This window comes from Paralichthys olivaceus, chromosome 18 (assembly GCF_024713975.1).
Source record: "Paralichthys olivaceus isolate ysfri-2021 chromosome 18, ASM2471397v2, whole genome shotgun sequence".
Lineage (NCBI taxonomy): Eukaryota > Metazoa > Chordata > Actinopteri > Pleuronectiformes > Paralichthyidae > Paralichthys > Paralichthys olivaceus.
The window spans coordinates 10,614,783-10,633,761 of NC_091110.1; the positions used below are offsets into that span (position 1 = coordinate 10,614,783).

The 18,979-nt window shown below is 39.6% G+C and overlaps 1 protein-coding gene across 4 annotated transcripts in view; it reads left to right on the forward strand.

Annotated features, from left to right (window-relative positions):
- LOC109626304 (astrotactin-2) overlaps positions 1-18,979 on the forward strand; it is a 261,841-nt gene that overhangs the window by 239,263 nt on the left and 3,599 nt on the right. For all 4 annotated transcript variants that reach the window (XM_069513214.1, XM_069513213.1, XM_020082104.2 and 1 more), the window contains 3 exons: positions 10,179-10,320; positions 16,903-17,003; positions 17,534-17,717. In XM_069513214.1, coding sequence (XP_069369315.1) covers positions 10,179-10,320; positions 16,903-17,003; positions 17,534-17,717 — 427 coding nt within the window. The remainder of the gene's footprint in view (positions 1-10,178; positions 10,321-16,902; positions 17,004-17,533; positions 17,718-18,979) is intronic.

The window sequence follows — 18,979 nt, forward strand, 5'->3', positions numbered from 1 at the left end:
TGACACAAGTGGTCTCAGCGTAGGAGTATTAATTGTTCACCCCACACAACTCTTAGTACTGTCTGTACCACAGAGCAGGGAGGCTATCAGAGCATCAGGTGTGGTACATCAGGTGGAAGATGGCAGTGCACATCGACCAGTCAATACAGTGCAGCATCAGAGGAAGATACAAGCCAACAGCCTGTCAACACCCAGAGGTCTATTCTTAGTGCCAAGGACAGAGCCAGGGGGAGACAGAGCCACAGTAAAAGGAGCTGGGGGCAGTAAAATACAGACCACACACACAGGTCACATCAAAATGGTCGACATGGACCCAGGGGGTGCATTAGCCCGTGATGAACAACCACACCTGACCCCTTTCTTGTTATGCACGGCATTTTGTTATGGAGGGGCAGCCCACTGTCAAACTGAAAGTCACTCTCAGTGCGCCTGAAAGTTCTGAGGAGGAACCCGGAAATATCCAGCACCAAGAATCTGTCTGAATAAAAATCTGTTCTGAATAAAAAGGTCTGCGATAACAAACACGGCCATCCCCCACCCCCCCAAACATATCAAGCTTGTTATATTGTTGCACTGACGCTCACACGCTCACTTTGTGCACAGTTGTGGTCAATACAATATCAATTTAGCAACAAAGTACAAACAATACAAATCGCAGATCAGTAAAACATCGTTAAAAAAAGGAGTAAATAAGAAATCAATACTTGTTTGTGTAAATGACTAAGTCTTGTTTGTTGTTTTTACATTCCGGTGCCTTCTTAGAAATGTGTGATCTAATTCCTGAAGAATAAGAAATGTAAACAGATTACATTGAAGAGATTAAATCCCCTTTCGAACCAGATACTTTACTTTTATCCATATTATGACTTTTTGAGACCAAGATTTAACATTGATTAACTCCAGCTTTTTGATACTGATAATGAAACTTAAGAACATTTGTTTTTTTGCTCGTTATTTCACATAATCTTCTTGGGAATTATTAAATTTAAAATTTCATATAGTATTTAATTATATGTTATAGTGGTGATAAGAAAGGAATCATATGCAGTTATTATGGATAAACAACATTTCTTCAAATAGAAGTAAGATGGGGCAAAGGAATGTGGAGAATTGTTCAATACTTCCAATCGATGATTACTGTTCAAGGTTATGACGTCATGTCACCTTGCTAACAATATCATTAGTCCACACAGAGATGTAATACTGTGTATGATTGACAGGTGAACGGTGAAATTAAACATTTCATTTGTCCAAAGGGATGATGGAATAATTTAAAAAGAAATTGCGCTTTATTTTTTAATTCTTTTTTATTCAGACCCATATGATACTTCTAATATCACATCTTATTCTTGATTAGAACTTGGCCTGGGTGAAAACTCAATTATTGTTAGCTGGAAGGAAGTTGATTAATTTCAGATAAGTGTAATGCTCTGAAGTAATATTCTTATTACTCTTGTTGGATGTGTTTTTAAGATGCACGTGTCCCTCTGAGCTGTCCATTGTATTTCTTACAGCTCAAGAACAACACAGTTAATACATTCAGGAAATGTTTTGTAAGTACTTTGTTTACTGAATACATTTGCGATACAGTGTTGCTATCTCTGGGTTTAAAAAATATTGTTCTTGGGGCAGTGTACTCGACGACCACCTCTGGTCCAATCACTGATTGGACATAATATCTCGATAAAGGGCATTCATGGTCCCCAGAGGACCAGAAATAATTTCCTTCCACAGTGCTTCATGCTGATTAACAAATGTAAGAATGCTTCAGCATGTTAGCATTTTCATTGCGAGCATGACTCATTTAGTCGTTATGCTAATGATATGTTGTTGTTCCTCTTAATTAAGTGGAATGAGTAGTTCTTATTGAGAACCGCAAAACGTGTTTTGTTTGGACTACAGTGAAACATGGCAGTCTCTGTAGAGAGGACCTGCACCCAATGTAAATATAAAGTATCTAAATATAAAGGCTCATTCTAGGATAAAGAAAACAACAATTCCTACAATTTACACACTAGTAAAAACATGATAGGATTATTTTATATTCAATTTCAGCCAATAGATCCATTTCACCTGAATCTTACACACTGGACCTTTAAATATATATAACCTGCATAGAAACCAGGCACTATATATTTTTTTTTCCCCATAGCATACTTTTGTTTGGAAATATTGCAAGGCCTTCACCGGGTCAAGCACCTCATGTAAAAAGAAGACCCTGGTAATTCAGTGTGTATCAGAGAAAAGAGAAAACACAAAGGCCAACACAAGGAATCTCCTATTCCTGATAGAGAGTGCTTGTTCCTCCAGAACTGTAACATTGCAAGGACAGTTCAGGTTGAGTTTATGTGCATTTAGGGCAAAACAGAATGCAGTTCAATACACAATGCTGCATCAAAGTGAGCATGAGTAATTCCGTCCCAATCTATTTTAGCTTTCTGCCTCAAACAATGAAAAAAAAACAGTTTTCATAAATAAGTCATGCATCTTTCTGCCAGCACGAGGCCTCAGGAGGCTTGTCCAAAGGGATGTCCCTCTAGCTGATTAGAAAATCTTGGACAATCATGTGCAACTCAGCTCTCTTTGAGAAATCTGTTTCCCTCACTGCTTTGTTGCTATACCTCGAAATACTGTTTCTGCCTTAAGTGGCATGTGACATTAAGTCGCGTGTGTATACCTGTGTAATGTCTCCTATGTGTGTGTGTGTGTGTGTGTGTGTGTGTGTGTGTGTGTGTGTGTGTGTGTGTGTGTGTGTGTGTGTGTGTGTGTGTGTGAGGAAGAGAGAGAGGAAGGGAGGAAGGTGACGTCTGTGTGTAGGCTCAGCGTGGGGAGTGGAGGGCTGAGTGCTGACAGTTTAACAGAGGAGGCCCCTCGCAGGTTTGGCAGCCCACAGGAAATATAAAGCTTGTGATTTGTTTGTTAATATAAAGCCTGTGTTTTGTTTGCTTAAAAAGAGTCCACTGTGCAATTGCCTGGACCGATGGTGGGTCGGAAGAGAAAGGGAGACACAGTAAAACAGAAGGCGAGCGAGGGGCGTTTGAGGACAAACAGTAACACAATTTGAGAGGGAGAATGAAAGATAAACAGAGACAAACTCTCAACATGTCAGAATAAAAACAGAGACCATACTGTCGAGCATATGGCGGTACACCCATGCATGTCGCACTTGATCACTCACACGTGAACGAGAAAACTGTTCACTATTAATTACCAAGACATAATATCCTATCAAACATTTTTAATTATATGAAAAATATCTTGAAATAGTCATCTACTCAAGGGCAGCATTAAAAGATGAGATATTTAGGGATAATTTAAAAGAAAAATATAACTCTACCTGACCACCTTTTGAGTATGCACTGCATTAAATATTAAATAAAGTTAACAATTTGAAAAAGAACATGAAAAAATAATTATTTAAAGTTACCTTTATTTATACAAAACGGACCTCTTGGCTGAGAAAGTGAATAAACAGAGATTTACTGCAGTGATTTTGTTCTTCTGCCACTTTCCCTTAAATTTGCTCTTTGGAGGAAAAGCCTTAATGTGTGAACCCACTGACCTTGACGATTTACACGTACACTCTCCCTCTCACTTTCGTCCCCTCTCTCTCTCTCACACTCACACACACACAGCTCACAGCTAATGGCTGAGGCAATTACACTGTGCCTGAATTCAGTAGTGTAATTGAAATGATATGTCAAGGGTATCGGTGTAAGGAGTCTGGCTTCCAGCATCAGACAAAATGCAGCTGTGTCACCGTGCACACGCCCGTCTCTACATGTGTTGTACTTGTTAATGTCCACTTGCATGTAAGCGGGCATATGCACATGCACTGTATGTTGCATAAGTGCACAAACTACATTGTATAAACTAAATGTACACAGTAAGCATTTTCATAGTGTATGCATATATAATTCCGCTGTTTTGTTTCTACTGTTTCACTTTTCGACCAACAGTTTGTTCGATGGAAGGATCTCTCCTTGAATTGTGAAGTTCTGTTTGGTATTGTTAGTTGCCAGTTTTTTTTGAAAGGGGTTTTCCTTCTCTCCTCCAAATTCGGGTCATTCTGGGTCAGGCCCTGTAGCCGTTGTAGGCCAGCAAAGCCCTTTGAGACACTGTATATGATGTTGGTCTGTATAAATAAACGCAACTTGACTTGTTTGCGTCTACATCATAGTTCCGAGGCCTGTGTGTGTGTGTGTGTTTGCGTCTCATCATGTTCCCATGATTTACTATCATTTGTTCCCTCCTTTGCTTAAAGAAAGGTCACCTGGCATTTACCACTGCCATGTAACCTGGAGAACACGCAAAATGGCTTTTACCGTAATAGAATTTCAGGGTCCTTAATTTTTGCCAGCTGTGTGCTGTTTTGGCTTTGGTATTGACAGAAATGTTGACAGACCACAGGCCTACCCATGAGGAACCCCTCCAAAGGGAAGAGCCATAAATGCCGCTTCTGGGTGGGTTTTAATGTCTTACTCTACAGCTAATGGGATAGATTTTGTTTATTATTACCTAACACTAAATGGGACGTGTAGAGGCAGAAGATGATTGAGAATCCTCGGAATACATGCGAGCCAACATGTGTGCCAGTGACTTGTAAAAAAAAACACTTCCAGTTTCGCAGTTGAGTCATGCAATCATTTTGTCATGCTTTTTTCAGTCTGCTCATTCATCCTTTCAGTCATTCAGTTGAGTTGTTTGTGCATGCATGTTCTAATTCTGCTGTCATTTCAGGATTTGCATTAGCATATGCCACAGACCCAGTCCACAGTGTTTTAGCATATTGCTGCTGATTCATAAATTACCGCTGCGCAGCAAGTGTTGCTGGAATTTCCTCTCTCTCGCTCTCTCTCTCGCTCTCTCTCTCTCCAAGTTTAAAAAAATTAACACATCGTCTTAACTCAGTTTCCGAGAATGGATTTGGACGTGCCTTCAGGTTTCTGCTGAATCTGCCTTCTAGTTTGACCACTTCTGAATTAAAAAAAGATAAATCACAGTTTGTTTGTTTGTGCTGCTTTGTTGTAGTGATGTGTTTGTGTTCTCATTTTCACATGACATTTCACAGGATTCCTTATAAAACTGTCTTGTGTTTTATGACGTTAGTTAAGAGTGTTCTTAATTTTAATGATTTATAATTATTTGCTTCTTGCGTGCTAACGTTTACACCTGGTAAAGGCCAATGTTACCCCCCCTTTACTGTGTGTGCACGATAGTACACTGTGTACCCCGACTAAACCTGTATGCTGGTCTATATTTATGTAATTCCATAACTGTGTATAGCTTTCAGATGTTTCTTTTAAAAAAACTGTTTGACCCGTGGAATTTGTGGGTAAAGTTTGCTAGGTAAGGGTATATGACTATTAAAAGAACTAAAACACATACTGTGTTCTCCTGCTGAGTCCTTAAATTGATAATTATACAGTAAGCCACTCTAGAGCCACTAAAGACCAGACCAAAGACATTTGTCTTTTGTTTAGTCTTCCAGCTGGATCAAACTAACCCAAACACTTCCCTATGCTGTCAGTTATACAGCCGTGGTCTATTCACACTGTAGAAAAAGTAATGTCCAATTATGACACATTGCCTCGTGTCACTAAGCTAAGCTAATGCTCGTGCCTCTCTGTTACCGCATAGACATTAAATACATTTCTCCTTGTTGCTACACATGGATATTGTCATGTCAAGTGTTGGTTTGGACCCAAACTCTTAAAGAGCAATGTTGCAAATTAGCTCCAATATAAACACTATAATCAACACATTTGATAATTCAGTGTTTTGAGGATGGTAAATTTATAGCAAAAGCTTCTTATGAACCTTTTTTTTTTTTTTTTTTCTAGATTTATGAACACGGGGGTTGTTTTAGAAAGAGGCAAATAAAGAGTCTGCAGCTGAAGTAATTATTCTCTCGTCTCCGTCACATGCACGCTCATAAATTATGGTTAGGGTCAAATAAACAGAAAAGTCTGGCCACAACAGAAAACATCTTGTGTCTGACTCGAGAGCTGAAGCTGGTTTGCCTAAATTAAAAACAAATGTATACGCTTATCCAACACCTTGGTCATAATTTCCTTTCTTTCCACCGCCACTTTCCAGACATCCCTCTTTCACGTAATCCTTGTCTTATTCACTTATCATCCCTTAATTCTATGCAAAGCTCAGAAACAGGTCCTGTAAAGTTCTGTGAATTGCTGCCATGAAAGAAGGGAAGGAGGTCACCTATCATAGGTATTCCTCTGATGTGAACCCATTTAAATGCTCTTTCACTTTGAGCTAGCTGTGCACAAAACAGCAGCAGAAGGTTCTATAGAAGCAGCTTTTTATATAATCTCATCCTCCCTCCTGACCTTTTGTTGTTCTTTTGCCCTTTTGTTGTTGTTGTTTTCCTCCAAAGCCTTCCAGGAGATCTGCCTGTTTCTCAATGTGTGCGTTTGTCTGTCTATGTTTTCAATGTGGCTATAAAACACTGAACAAAAACAACCCACCCAGCACTGAACAGCATCCAAACTATCCGTCAGAGAGCACACTATTCTATACAAGCGTGAGTCAGATTTATGAGTCAGAGTTATATCCTGTCGTTTGGTTTTTGCAAGTCAGTATTATATAATAATCACGTATTAGACATCGCTTCACCCGATTTTCAACATTCCCAGGTGATCGCTCCTGCAGTCGCACATCAGCTCCATGATTTGGTGATGTGGTCATTCCTCACTCTGACCACATCCAAACTGATAAAACATCAGAGAAGTTCCGATCCTTTTTTTTCCCCTTTCCAGCCTCATTTCCTCTTTGTCCCTAGACTTTTTTCTCCCTCTTCTCTTCCCTCCTTCACCATTTTGGTCCATGCTGTATTTAGAACTGTCTCTTTCTACTTTTAGCCTTTGAGAAGTAGCAGAAATCTGGCGTTTGGTGGACATTCCTCTCGTAGTTACTCGCAATAAATGGTGGGGGAATAGCCTTGAAAGGCATAGTGAATACAGGACGAATCAGGTCAATGGTCAATGTTTAATAGATCATTACTAATAATTTCTTCAAAAGACTAAGTGGTCTGCCAAGCACGATTTATTGTTCCACTAAATCCAAGTATGTCAATATGTTGAATAAACTAATTGCTAGAAAAATATGAGAATGGAACACCTCTGAATTGCACAACATAGTTTTTGGTATTAAGAGTCTCCAAACAAATCTAATACCTGACTGCATGTCTCTACCTTTCATCTTTAATTCAGCGCATTTACATTATTTCTTTTTTAATGTGGCATTTTTAAGTATGTTTCCTTGCACATAAAAGTCTATTATAACTTGCAAAATCCATTATTATTATGTTTTCTTTGCAATGCAACTCACTTTTTGTAGTATTGTAGAATTTCTTTGTTTTAGCAGTCCTTTAAATAATGTCTTTTTTTCTGTGTGTAATGTAAAAGTAAAAAAAATATATTTTCTTTGCACATGATTGTTCGCTTAATGTTGGTAAGGCACAAAAACAGAATTATATATATAATTTATCTCCATGATATGTATATTTTTGGTTATCAAATTATCACAAAAAAGAATTGTCACATAGAGGACAGAAGTTATTCATTAAGGAGCCACGCATCAGCTCTATGATTTATTCTGATCATCAAAACCTCATCTTTCTTTTCCCTGATCACATCCAAAATCATAAAAATCAGAACAGCTGTCCTCTTTTTTCCTTTCCTCACTCATTGTTGTCACTCTTTTTTTCCTCTTCCCTCCTTCACCACTTTGGTCCATGCTGTATTTAGAACTGTCTCTCAACTTTTAGCCTTTGTGAAGTAGCAGAAATCTGTCATTTGTTGGGCATTCCTCTGGTAGTTACTCACAATAAAATGTGGAGGAATAGCAGGCCGATTCGGGTTGGGGGTTAATCTTTAATAGATCATCAAGGCAGAAGATGAAGTGGTCTGCTAGGTATAAATTGAGTGTTCCATCAAATTTTGGTGTGTCAACATGCTTAGCCCTCTAAATAAAGAATTTGAAAATGAAACACTAATTGCAAAACAAATAAGAGAATGGAGAGAGCTATGTTCTCAGACATGGAACAGTAACAATAGATTTACATATTTTCAGTTTAATGTAACTATCAGGAGCCTCCAGACAAATCAAATACCCAAGTGCATGGCTCCTGGACAATAAAATCTGATGGAAAACACTGGGTCCAGTAACATCTTAAAAATAAATCTGCCCTTCACCCGTAATTCAGCTCATGTACAGTATTTGATTTCTCATGAGGCCTATTTATTCTTCAAAGGTTAATTATTGTTATGCAGTTCAAGCCCATGAGGATCAAATGGCAAAATAAGATTCCTCATACTGATGTCCTGATATGCAGGCAAGCAGAGTATCCATACCATGCTTGGAAACTGGCTGACGGGAGAGTTTACTGAAAAGAGCCACACAGTTGTTCGATGCTGCAGATGAAAGTGTGTGCACACAAAGTGCAGGGCAGTAACACTTGAAGACAAGCTTTCACATTCTGAGTTCAGTGTGTGGTTAATTTTGAGCTACAAAAACAAATTGGTGAAGGTTAGGGGAGAAAAAAAATGTGGTTTTGGTCAAATATTGAAAAAGTAAACATGCCCTGTCTTGCGATTTAATCAGCACTAACTTTTACAACATTTAACCAATACCACAATCCATCCCTAATCTCAACCAAGAGCTTTAAGTTGCCTAAATGTAACCAAGGAAATATTACTCATCTGTCACGAATGAAACATGTTGTCATTAAAGGTTTTACTGGCACATTAATAAAAGAAAAGCTGGTGCTATTAGAACAGTAATACGTTTTTTCCCCAAAATGATGTGTGTATAAATATCATTTCTATGAGATATAGGTTGTATATAGTATTTAATGCAATCATGAGTTAACCAGCTGAAAGTCTTCCTTGTCACTCCTGCAAACACAAAGCAGATGGCGCCTGTTCTTTAAAATTATAAAAACCAATATCAGAAAGAATGTCAATTAAACATTTAAAAGGCAATCATATGGAGTATACTTGTAAATCTGTTCCATAAATAAAGATGTTGAAAACAATCTCAGACATCGTAATAGCTCTATTACTGAGGTTCAAGTTTGATAATAAAAAAAAAATGATAATGTGTTGAAAATAGACTTTAGTGAAAACTTCTGGCTTCTTCCAGACAATTACTGACAACTTCTTTTGCAGACCTAAACAGATTAAAAGTCCAAACATGCGATTCACGTTGCAGAAAGTAAAACCTTAGAAAGAACACTGCGACGGTGCAGGAATGTGTTTGGGGGGAAACCTCGTAAACACAGAGGTCTTTCTGTGAAAAGGTCAAATTATTAATTTGCGTTCTGCTCTTTTTCCTCTTCTGCAACCTTTTCTTACCATCCTCGTGTGCCCTACCAGCCAGGCTTACTCCCTGTGTTTATAAGTTGGCCCATGTATCATAAGCTAAAACTAAGCTGCCCTTTAGCTCGAGTAGAAATAGTTGGAAATCCAACCGTTTGAGAGCTTTTAAACTATTTTGACAGCTCCCTCTTTTTTTCCATCACCCCCATGAGCACTGGAAACTGGCGGAATGTATCTGTGTGTCTAAATGAACAAGTGTGTGTCGCTCGCCTTTTCCCGTAAGCTGACATGAAAGATATTTCACAACTTGTGAAGTAATGTTTTGTGAGGCACAAGGGTGCTTATAGTGAGATATCACTTTAACAGAAGCATGTACCCGTGAAGGAAATAAATTCAGATTTCTTATGGTTCGGTAATGTAGTGTGTATTGGTTGATGCCAGCAAAAAGCTATATTTAATTTAGCCCTGGGCTTTGTGGTGCTGGAAATTGCTCCCACCTGATGGGGGGGATGAAGCTCACAATACCAGAGTAACAACCATTGATTAGGAAAAAAAAACGCTTTCCAAAATGTTGAAATTCATTCATGATGAAGCCTGTGTTGGGAACCATTGTTGTCCTGTGTTGAAACATGTGGTGGAACCAAAACATGTGGCATTGTTTTGGTTTTACTAAGAACAATAGATGAAAGATATTGTTGGAAGATAAGTTTGCCTTTTTTTTCCCTTTTCGGGCAAAAAGTATGATGAATATTGAAAATGAATTTCCAACGTGGCATTTTTGTGCGATTTTCTTTCTTTCTTCATTTCATCAATTCCTTCCAATTTCATCTCTTCCAGGTGAGGTTCTGAGCTTGATGGATGACCTTTTCTCTGGTTTGGGTTCATCCTGTGTTGTTGCCGGAAAGAGAAGTGGAGACCATCCTCACTCTGTGCTATATTCAGTGGTCTTCAAGTGCCTGGAGCCCGACAGTCTCTACAAGTAAGTCTGCTGATGCCCTTGCAAAGTTTTATGAGTCGAATCAATAGCTGATCTATTGTGGCTTCTTTATTTCTGCACATTATGAATAAAGATGAGGCGTACATTTTGTAATGTTTCCTGGAGCTTTCATGCCAATGCTTGTTGGCTGGACCTGATGAACCCATCGGGTCTGATCAGGACTAGAGGCTTCATGTGCTCCATTTGTCAGAGTAGCTTCCCGTGGGTCATCAACCAAATGACAAATTAGGACTATTTCGATTTTTGATCCATGCATTTTGATAATTCACAAACTACTGCTTACTTGAAAGGCTAGTTTATGTTGATCTGAAATATTATACTTATAATTATATTATAATATTATATCATTTTTATTGTTGAAAGGAAGTAATCAGAGATCGTGTTGCTTTGCAAAAACTGCACAATCCTTTCTTTTGGATGTCCGGTTCCCCTCCTGTGTTCAGTGACATTACTCTCGGTATCATCTATCAATTTATTGCAGCCCCGTTCAATCAACCTTTCTCTGACCACACATTTACTGTATGCGTAGGCTTGACCGTCATTTATTTCATTAAACATGGTTTTATGTCCATGTTTGCATATTTCCCAAGCAAAAAGTGGGCGGACACCAGTAACACCACATCTTCCCCAGGGTGTCTACAATTGCCACTGCAAATTATATTTTGTTCCAGGGGGTGAATTTTGTTTCCTACTCCTGAACATCTGGGTCGAGTTAATCAGGGACACATACTTAGTCTCAATGTGGTGGAAGTGGTGAATGCTTCCGTTCTTTTATGCTCTATTGCTGTTGTGAGACATATTTAATTTTACCTGGCCTATTATTAAAAAAGGCTCGACATATCTTCCTCAGCTAGATCCTATATGTTGGTGCCTGTAATTAATTAATACTGTCCCTGAGGTGTATGCATTATATGTGAATAATAGGCTTCAGTAATGTACGTGCTGGTTTAACTTGAGGCGTTATGGATTACTCACGCCTCTCTGCCGAACCTTCAGGCATCTTCCGGCATTAAACTTGGAAACCCCACTCAGTCTGTCGGGTGTCTGGATTGGGCAGGGAACATCTTCAATGTTGCGTCAGTGATGGCCAAGCTCATCAAACCCTAATAGCCCACAATCCTTTGCAGGACTATGAGTCACATAGAGAGGTATGCCTGCAGAGAGACAGCTCGACCATGTGCCCACGAGGCAAAACTGGCAAATCTCTACATGGATAGTAGTTAAGGTTTGTCCAAAAAGATGCTAGATTTGGAATAAAAAAAAATAAAAAAATCTTAATTAGCATTAATTACTGGGCTGTTTTATTGTTTTATAGGATTGCGAACCAGACAGGACCCAGATGTTGTTGTGGCTGTCACTGGACACTTAAAACACGCTGTGTTCTCACTGTGTTCTCGCTGTGTTCTCAGGTTTTTTTAAGGGTCTTATGTTTATAGTGATCTTGCTATTTGTTGACCTTGATTTGTTTTGGGAACCTCCATGTTGTCCTATATAAAAGAAAGAGTCATGATTTAAAGCAATGAGAAATCTGACAAAGAGTCATATGTTTCTAAATCTATTTTCAGGTAAACAGTCCGTTTTTTCGAACGGGAGTCCAGGGTCAAGGGTGGTATTTTAAATGCTAATGAAATCAAAAAGTAGTAAATATCCTTTACACATCTAATTCAAGCAAAGGATGTCAAACACAGGAATACAGGTGGGAAAAGGATTTGTTTTATTCATAATGTAAAAAATGATTATTGCTGAACACAAGGAAGGAGAGAAGGCTTTAAAAAATAAAAAAAAGTATAGGGTTTGTATGTTTAGCATACATTTTTATTTAAAATCCTGTGTTTCCTGAATGCTTCAACATCGGATGAAAAAAAGTGGGAGAATAACTTTTTCCCTAATCTGTAGAATTCAGGCTCCCACAAACAAAATCCTGCAACAAGAACCTCATTTCCAATTTTGTAGCCGTGTTATCTTTGTTTAGGCATTCTCCACAGTGTTGTTTTTCTCTGATAAGGGCAGAACTTACGTCGGAATTACGTCTGAGGGCACATCTGTTTGAAGCCAACTACGCTTGTCTTATTCAAGGACCTGATAAGACTTCTACTGGTATTGGCTTTACACTTGATCATGACCATGGCCCAATGTTCCTGCTAAAAAGGAATACTGTTGTCATTGCTAACAAAAACCATCCTTGACCTTGACCTTTGACTGAAAGTTAATCATCTGGAGATAACCCCCCAAGAAATATTCCCACATTTCAGTAAAAACAATATCCTGCTTCTGGCAACGTCTGCATGCAGAACAAATGACCAAAGCTGCGGGAATGCCAGTTGTGAAATATCTTGTTACAGCACTGGAAGCACTTGAGAAATAATTTGTTGTTGCAAATTTGGGATTTAAAGGTCCAGTGTGTAATATTTAGGTGAAATGGATCTATTGGCAGAAATTGGGGTCCTCTCTGTGGAGGCCACCATGTTTTTTACTGTCGCTCCAACTGGACAAACTAAAACCTTTTGAGTTTTCATGACAACTGAAGTTCACATCAGGTTCTCTTTCATGTTTGGAAGGGGAGGGTGAAATGAGGAGTATAAAGCTGCAACACACACCTTCACCTCTAGATGTCACTAAATTCTACACACACATAAAGTGGCCCAGGAAAAGATGTTGGCCTTAATGGACCTCTGTGACTTTGATAAGATGGCGTCCCTTGACTGGGTGGTGGGAGCATCCTCTGATGCATTGCATATATATATTCTATACCTACCTATCCATCTATCTGACAAATGGGTGCACCTTGCAAACAAATGTCACATATGAATATTTCAGTTATGCATCCTATCATTTAAATGTTATTCAGTAGCTTTATATGTGGGTGTACTTTGCCCTGTGGAGTCTTGCTGATCTGCAAGTGGAACTGTTCAGTGCTAAGCAAATGTTTTCTGATTTACAATGAATGGCAAGGCGAATGAATTCAGGTCTGTTGCAGCAGTGTGTTGCCTCTTAGATATATAGCTTTCAAAGTCATCAGATACTGTGAGCTGCCACATATTCCAGGCAGGAACATTTCGATGTGGCTTTGAATGATTTGTGGACTGGCCCGAGTGATGTATGTCCAAATGCTGATGTCATGGAAAAGGCATCCCCTGCTACCCTGGCTTCTCTCAGCATGCCAGAAATACTGCCCCTAATTGATCCTCTCTCACTCTCACTTTCTCTTATTCCTCCTCTCTTGCGCTCTCTCGGTCTGTCTCTGAGCTTTCTGTCTTGTCATCTCTCGTTCGGTCGTCCTCTGTCTCATTAAATTAGAGGACAATGGTTACTTTAATGGCAGCATTGTTAATTTACGCAAACATTAATCTGCCTTCTGTCCACTTCGTCCTCTGCTGAGCTTTCAAAACTGTGGTACACACAGAAACCAAGTGGCTTCGAAGGTTCCACATTCAGCCTGCAGGCAGCCTTGAGTGATAGACACAGCTGAGTTATCGACAAGAAATGTAGATAGGAAAATAGAGACAAAAGAAAGTGTGTGTGTGTGTGTGTGTGTGTGTATGCGTGCGTGCGTGCGTGTGTTGCCAGTTCTGTTACTTAATGTTTTGACATTCTTGTGGCAGACCAGACCGTGGCTGGTTCCTTTGTTCTCCCAGGCGATCTTTATCATCACTGAGTGCCTGCACTGGGTTCAGACATCACACTCCGTCCATACGACCCCCATAACTGCCATTGTCTTTGTCCATGAATGAGATCCATAACAGTGTGACTGACTGGCAACGCTTCCTTCTCATGAGCGTGATCAAAAAATACATGTATGTAATATTTCTTAAACATTTTCTGTAAAATGTCAGGTTGCTTTGCATGATAAGAATCTTATCCTATCTTTTTACCGAAACAAAAATTCAGACCACCACAGCTCGGTCTCTGCAGAGTCTTAACCTTGTTGCAAAAACAGCTTTATTACTGTACATAACAATCTTGTAATTGCTGTAGGGGCTGTGAAAGGGGAAACAGAACCTGTCATTGATGCCAACCATTTAAAAACAACCCAAAACAGCAGTTAAATGCTGGCAAGCTCACATCCTGGGTCCTAAAAAAAACACCCTTTTACAAATTGCCTTGATAAAACTCCCGCCTCATCATCCCCGCTGCTCCCCTCCCGTCTCCCACCTCATTGTATCCATCCGCACGTTATGTGGCCACATAATTTAAACAGTGACTGTTACATGCCGGCATTGTTTTGCTGGGCAGAGGAGCCAGCGAGGCCCGTGCGTCTTTTGTGAGGTTCTTGGGGAATACCACATCCACCCTGCTGAATAACAAGACCAGACAAACTATGTGAGCAATGTGCAAACAGGTCATGTTACAAACAAAACATGCTTTTGACGGCGTTGGGACAGCTCTCAAAAGACATTACTCTAAAAAAGAATGCAAATGGGTTTAGGAAGAAAAGCAACTTTGGTACAAACAACGACACTCTAATGTCTTTATTTTCATTTATTTCTAGAAGTATTTAGCAGTGGAATGCCATCTGCGTTGTTCATTCTGTCTTGCTGTGTTTTGTGGTTTCCTTTTTGTCATGCTGTTGTTTTTACAGTGGTAACTCTGTGGAAATACTGCTCTGAGCTTAAAGTTTGTCATAACTAGTCGCAAACATTTCTCAATGCTTAATTCATTCTTTTCAAAGCTTCATCTGCACTAAGAAAAAAATGTGGGATGAAGGATATTTCTTTCATTTATATTTCCCAGAAATTCTTCCCGAAGAAGACAACGTCCACCAGAAGTCTACATCATTTTATTCAACAAACAACTTTAATTCATAAGTAATAAGTGAAAAATGGACTATGTTTACATTGTTTAATCAGCTACTGTAAAGAATCAACTGCACATTAGTACGTAAAATAGTAAATGCTTGAGTTCACTGGTTTACATTTACAAATAATTTAAATGAACTGGTGTTAAACACAAAACATCAAACTTGTGCTTGAGGACTGCTTTCAGACATTTACCTCTGCGTCTGTTGAATAAAACCTATGACATACTGAATCGATCCGATTTGATCCGACACCAACTTTCCGGCAAATGGAAAATCGAGCTGAAAATCGTGCCATGTAAACCAGGCATTACCCACCTACTCCAGCCTCATCATGTAACCAAATAAGTCTCATTCGCACAAGGTATTTTGACTTGTCATTGTCGGAAAACAGTTCAACAGTGAACCAGCAACCAAAAGGGATTTAGCCATCTTTTATTTAATTTTTCATACCCGTAGCTAAAAATGGTTTGCCATGTCACACTCTTTATAGGAGGTTTAGCCTTAGCTGGTCGAGGTGTTTAAATCGAGGAACCAATCAAGGCAGCTCCCGCAGCGTTTTCCTCGATGTGGTTTCTGTGGCAACTTACCACAGCGTGCTGCGGCTATGTGGTTGAAAGTTCAGCCATCATCGAGACATCAGCAGCAAATAACTGTGCGGGATTATTGAGACAGGATATTGATGGTTTATTCTGTGCCACATCCAATCCTCCTTTTAGATTCAATATGACCAGTTTCTCAGAGTACTTTTTCAGGAGTACACAGATTGGCATTTTCAAAAGGACACGTAAAGGTCATTGTTTTTTTTTATCCTCTATTCCAAGCTGTGTGGCCCCACAATTCTCTAGTGTCATTACACTTCCTCATTGTCTGCCGTCTCCCATCGCGGTGTCTTGAACTGTTCCCATGTGATAGCTTATCTTATCGGGGTCCAGAGTGGTCCTGAAGTCTGTCATGGAACACAGAAAATTCTGATGCTTGACATTTTCAGAGAGAGGAACTTTGTCCTTGAGTTCTTGGGGTCAAGCCAGATGCACCTTTACACTTCTCTCCTCTGCCGGGGCGGTACTGGCTGTACTGGCTCATTTTCAGATATAATTAAATCCCTCAACCCCTGATTCCTTGTTCACAAGACACTTTCTAAAAAAAAAAAGGATGTGATGTCAGGACATGGTCGTACACTGTTTGATCAACATCTCACCTAGCAAGAACGGCCTCCTCCAGCTTGTTATACTTCAAACTCAATAAAAGATTGAATTTATTTGTTGCCTAATAACCTGAGATACGAGAAGTACCAAACCACAGACATCTTAAAGGCATCTAAGAATATATCTAATGTCCAATTATACCAATGTTTATTTATTATTGACAAGACTTCATGCTATGGCTGTGTTAGTTTAGTGATATCTTTATCGTTTTACTATGTGGTAATAACATGTTATGTGTTTTTGTGCAATATGGTTTTAATTTGTTTGCTAACTGAGAACATTGTGGTATTCTGTACCAATTTAAAAAAAGAATACCTTCTATGGTAAATGTTTTTCTTCCCTGCTCTTCTTTCTAACTTCACTCTTCCATCCATGTGTTTCTCTATCAAGGAAACTGACATACTTTTTTAAAATACTCGCTACTTGACGCAGTCTGTAAATTTATTGTGGCTGTCATGCTTGTTTTACTTTTGAATATTTCTTGCTCACCTTTGCAATGTTTTCATACCTGGTCTTTGGATATTGGTCACAATTAATGAACTTTCTTTTGTTCATTTTCAGGTTTACTCTCAATGCAGTGGACAGCCGAGGCAGTCCCTCAGAATCAAGCTTCGTCTCAGTGCGGACATCCTGTCCGATGGTGGATGACAGTCGAGCTGAAGGTACTTTTTAACCACTGTGCCTTCTCATACTGAGATTTATCTTTTTTTATATATTCAGCCTTTGCACATGCTCTATCCACAATACATTAATACAATTTTATTAATAAAATTTTCAGGTATAATTTAAATCAAAAATTTTAGTGTTGGCTATTAATCAAAAATACACCAACATTACGAAAAGACATGACATGGATGAGGTCAAGATTTACACATGGCTTTATTTGATCATAACTACTCACAATGTGCTCATGCACGATTACATGTTGTGGTTATTGAAACAAGCTGTAGTAAAACATAAAGCAGCCGTTCACAAATTTCACATGTCAAATTCAATTTAGCAATCTTTAGGAATGTGCTATAATATTTCCCATCATCATCATCATTGTTATTATTTTTATCGTGTTATTGTTGCTATAATTATTATATTATGGAATAAAAAGTAAAGATATCTCTGCTCCTTTTTTTTCATCTCTTTTATACGTCCACCAACCTTCCATCTCTCTTCTGCTTTTTCTCTCACCTCTTCTCAGAGATAGCCGACAAGGTGTACAACTTATACAACGGCTACACCAGTGGCAAGGAGCAGCAGATGGCCTACAACACGCTGATGGAGATCTCCGCTCCGCTGCTCTACCGAGTCCAGCACCACTACAATTCCCACTATGAGAAGTTTGGAGACTTCGTGTGGCGGAGCGAGGACGAGCTGGGCCCCAGGTGAGGAGATGTGGATGATGTCACAGTTTTCTTAAGCCGCCTTAGAGAACACACACTCCTTGTAGTCCTGTTTGAGGACATGTTGTAGGATCAATTACAGTTGCCTGAGGTTTCTTACATAAGAAAAGCCAAAGCTGTCTGAAGTGGAGCTGCCAGTTTCAGACTGTTCAGTCATTTCTCATGTCATCGTCTGCACCCCCCACAAGGAGCATCGTTAAACAATCCCCCCCACCCTGCCCCCTTTTCCAAAGTACTTATAGTGGAAAGCAAGTGGGCAAGGTCACTGTGAAAAGTCTACAATTACTGTCGCGCCTCACATTACCGACTCGATGCTGAAACCGTGTTTGACCGCCAAGCCAAACACTAAATTTGATAGTCAGCTAACACTAACTCAACTTCCAGCTCCCATTTCCTCTTCTGGCTCATAAAAAAGAAAAAGTTCCTCCGCACTGTGCCACCCCGACATCCCCTCACCCGTGACCCTCTTAATTGGGACACCCTCACAGACGGATTGTTGTGTGAACAGACGTTACGTCACCGTGGGGACAATGGAAAGCTTACTGACAAACAAAAAAACGACGAGGGAGGGAGATAAACAACACTTCTGAGAAAAGTATAAAAGTAAAATAATTCATGTATGCGAATCTGACAAGGCAGCTGGTCCAGGGTTGACGAACCTCGGTTGGTCCCTTTTTGTCCAATTATGGCCCAGTGTTTTTGTTTGTCCACCCCCACTGCCTGGAAGCATGTCCTTTCAAGCCATAAATAATATAATAATTGTAGAATAACTTAAGTCTGTAGAACGATTATGCCTCTCTCTGATTGGTGAAGGGGGGTGGGAGGCACGGGTTGGCCACTTGGACTTAATATGGGGATTGGGGTGGTCAAATGGTGTGTTTGTGTTTGTGTGTGGGCACTTGCGAGAGGCGGGGGCGGCTTTTGGATGAGCGAGCACGGATTATTTACTGCCTGAAGTTGGCAGGGCTGAGCCTCGTTGGGGTAATTTACAAGCAGGCTCTATTGGTGGTGCCTTTTTAAAAGGTAACAGAATGGCCAAGTGAAACATAAGCACAGTCAGCACTCCTCCAGGAGCTGAGAATCCCAGGAGCCCCCAAATGTCCACCAGCATTGTTTCAGCCGAACACTAGCTCCTTTCATAATTGTATTGTTCTCTGGATGTGCTATGATGTTTTTTCTTTCTTTTTAAACTTCACTGTAAACACAACTATTATCTTGTACTGCAGTGTTCTTTTCCCCCACAA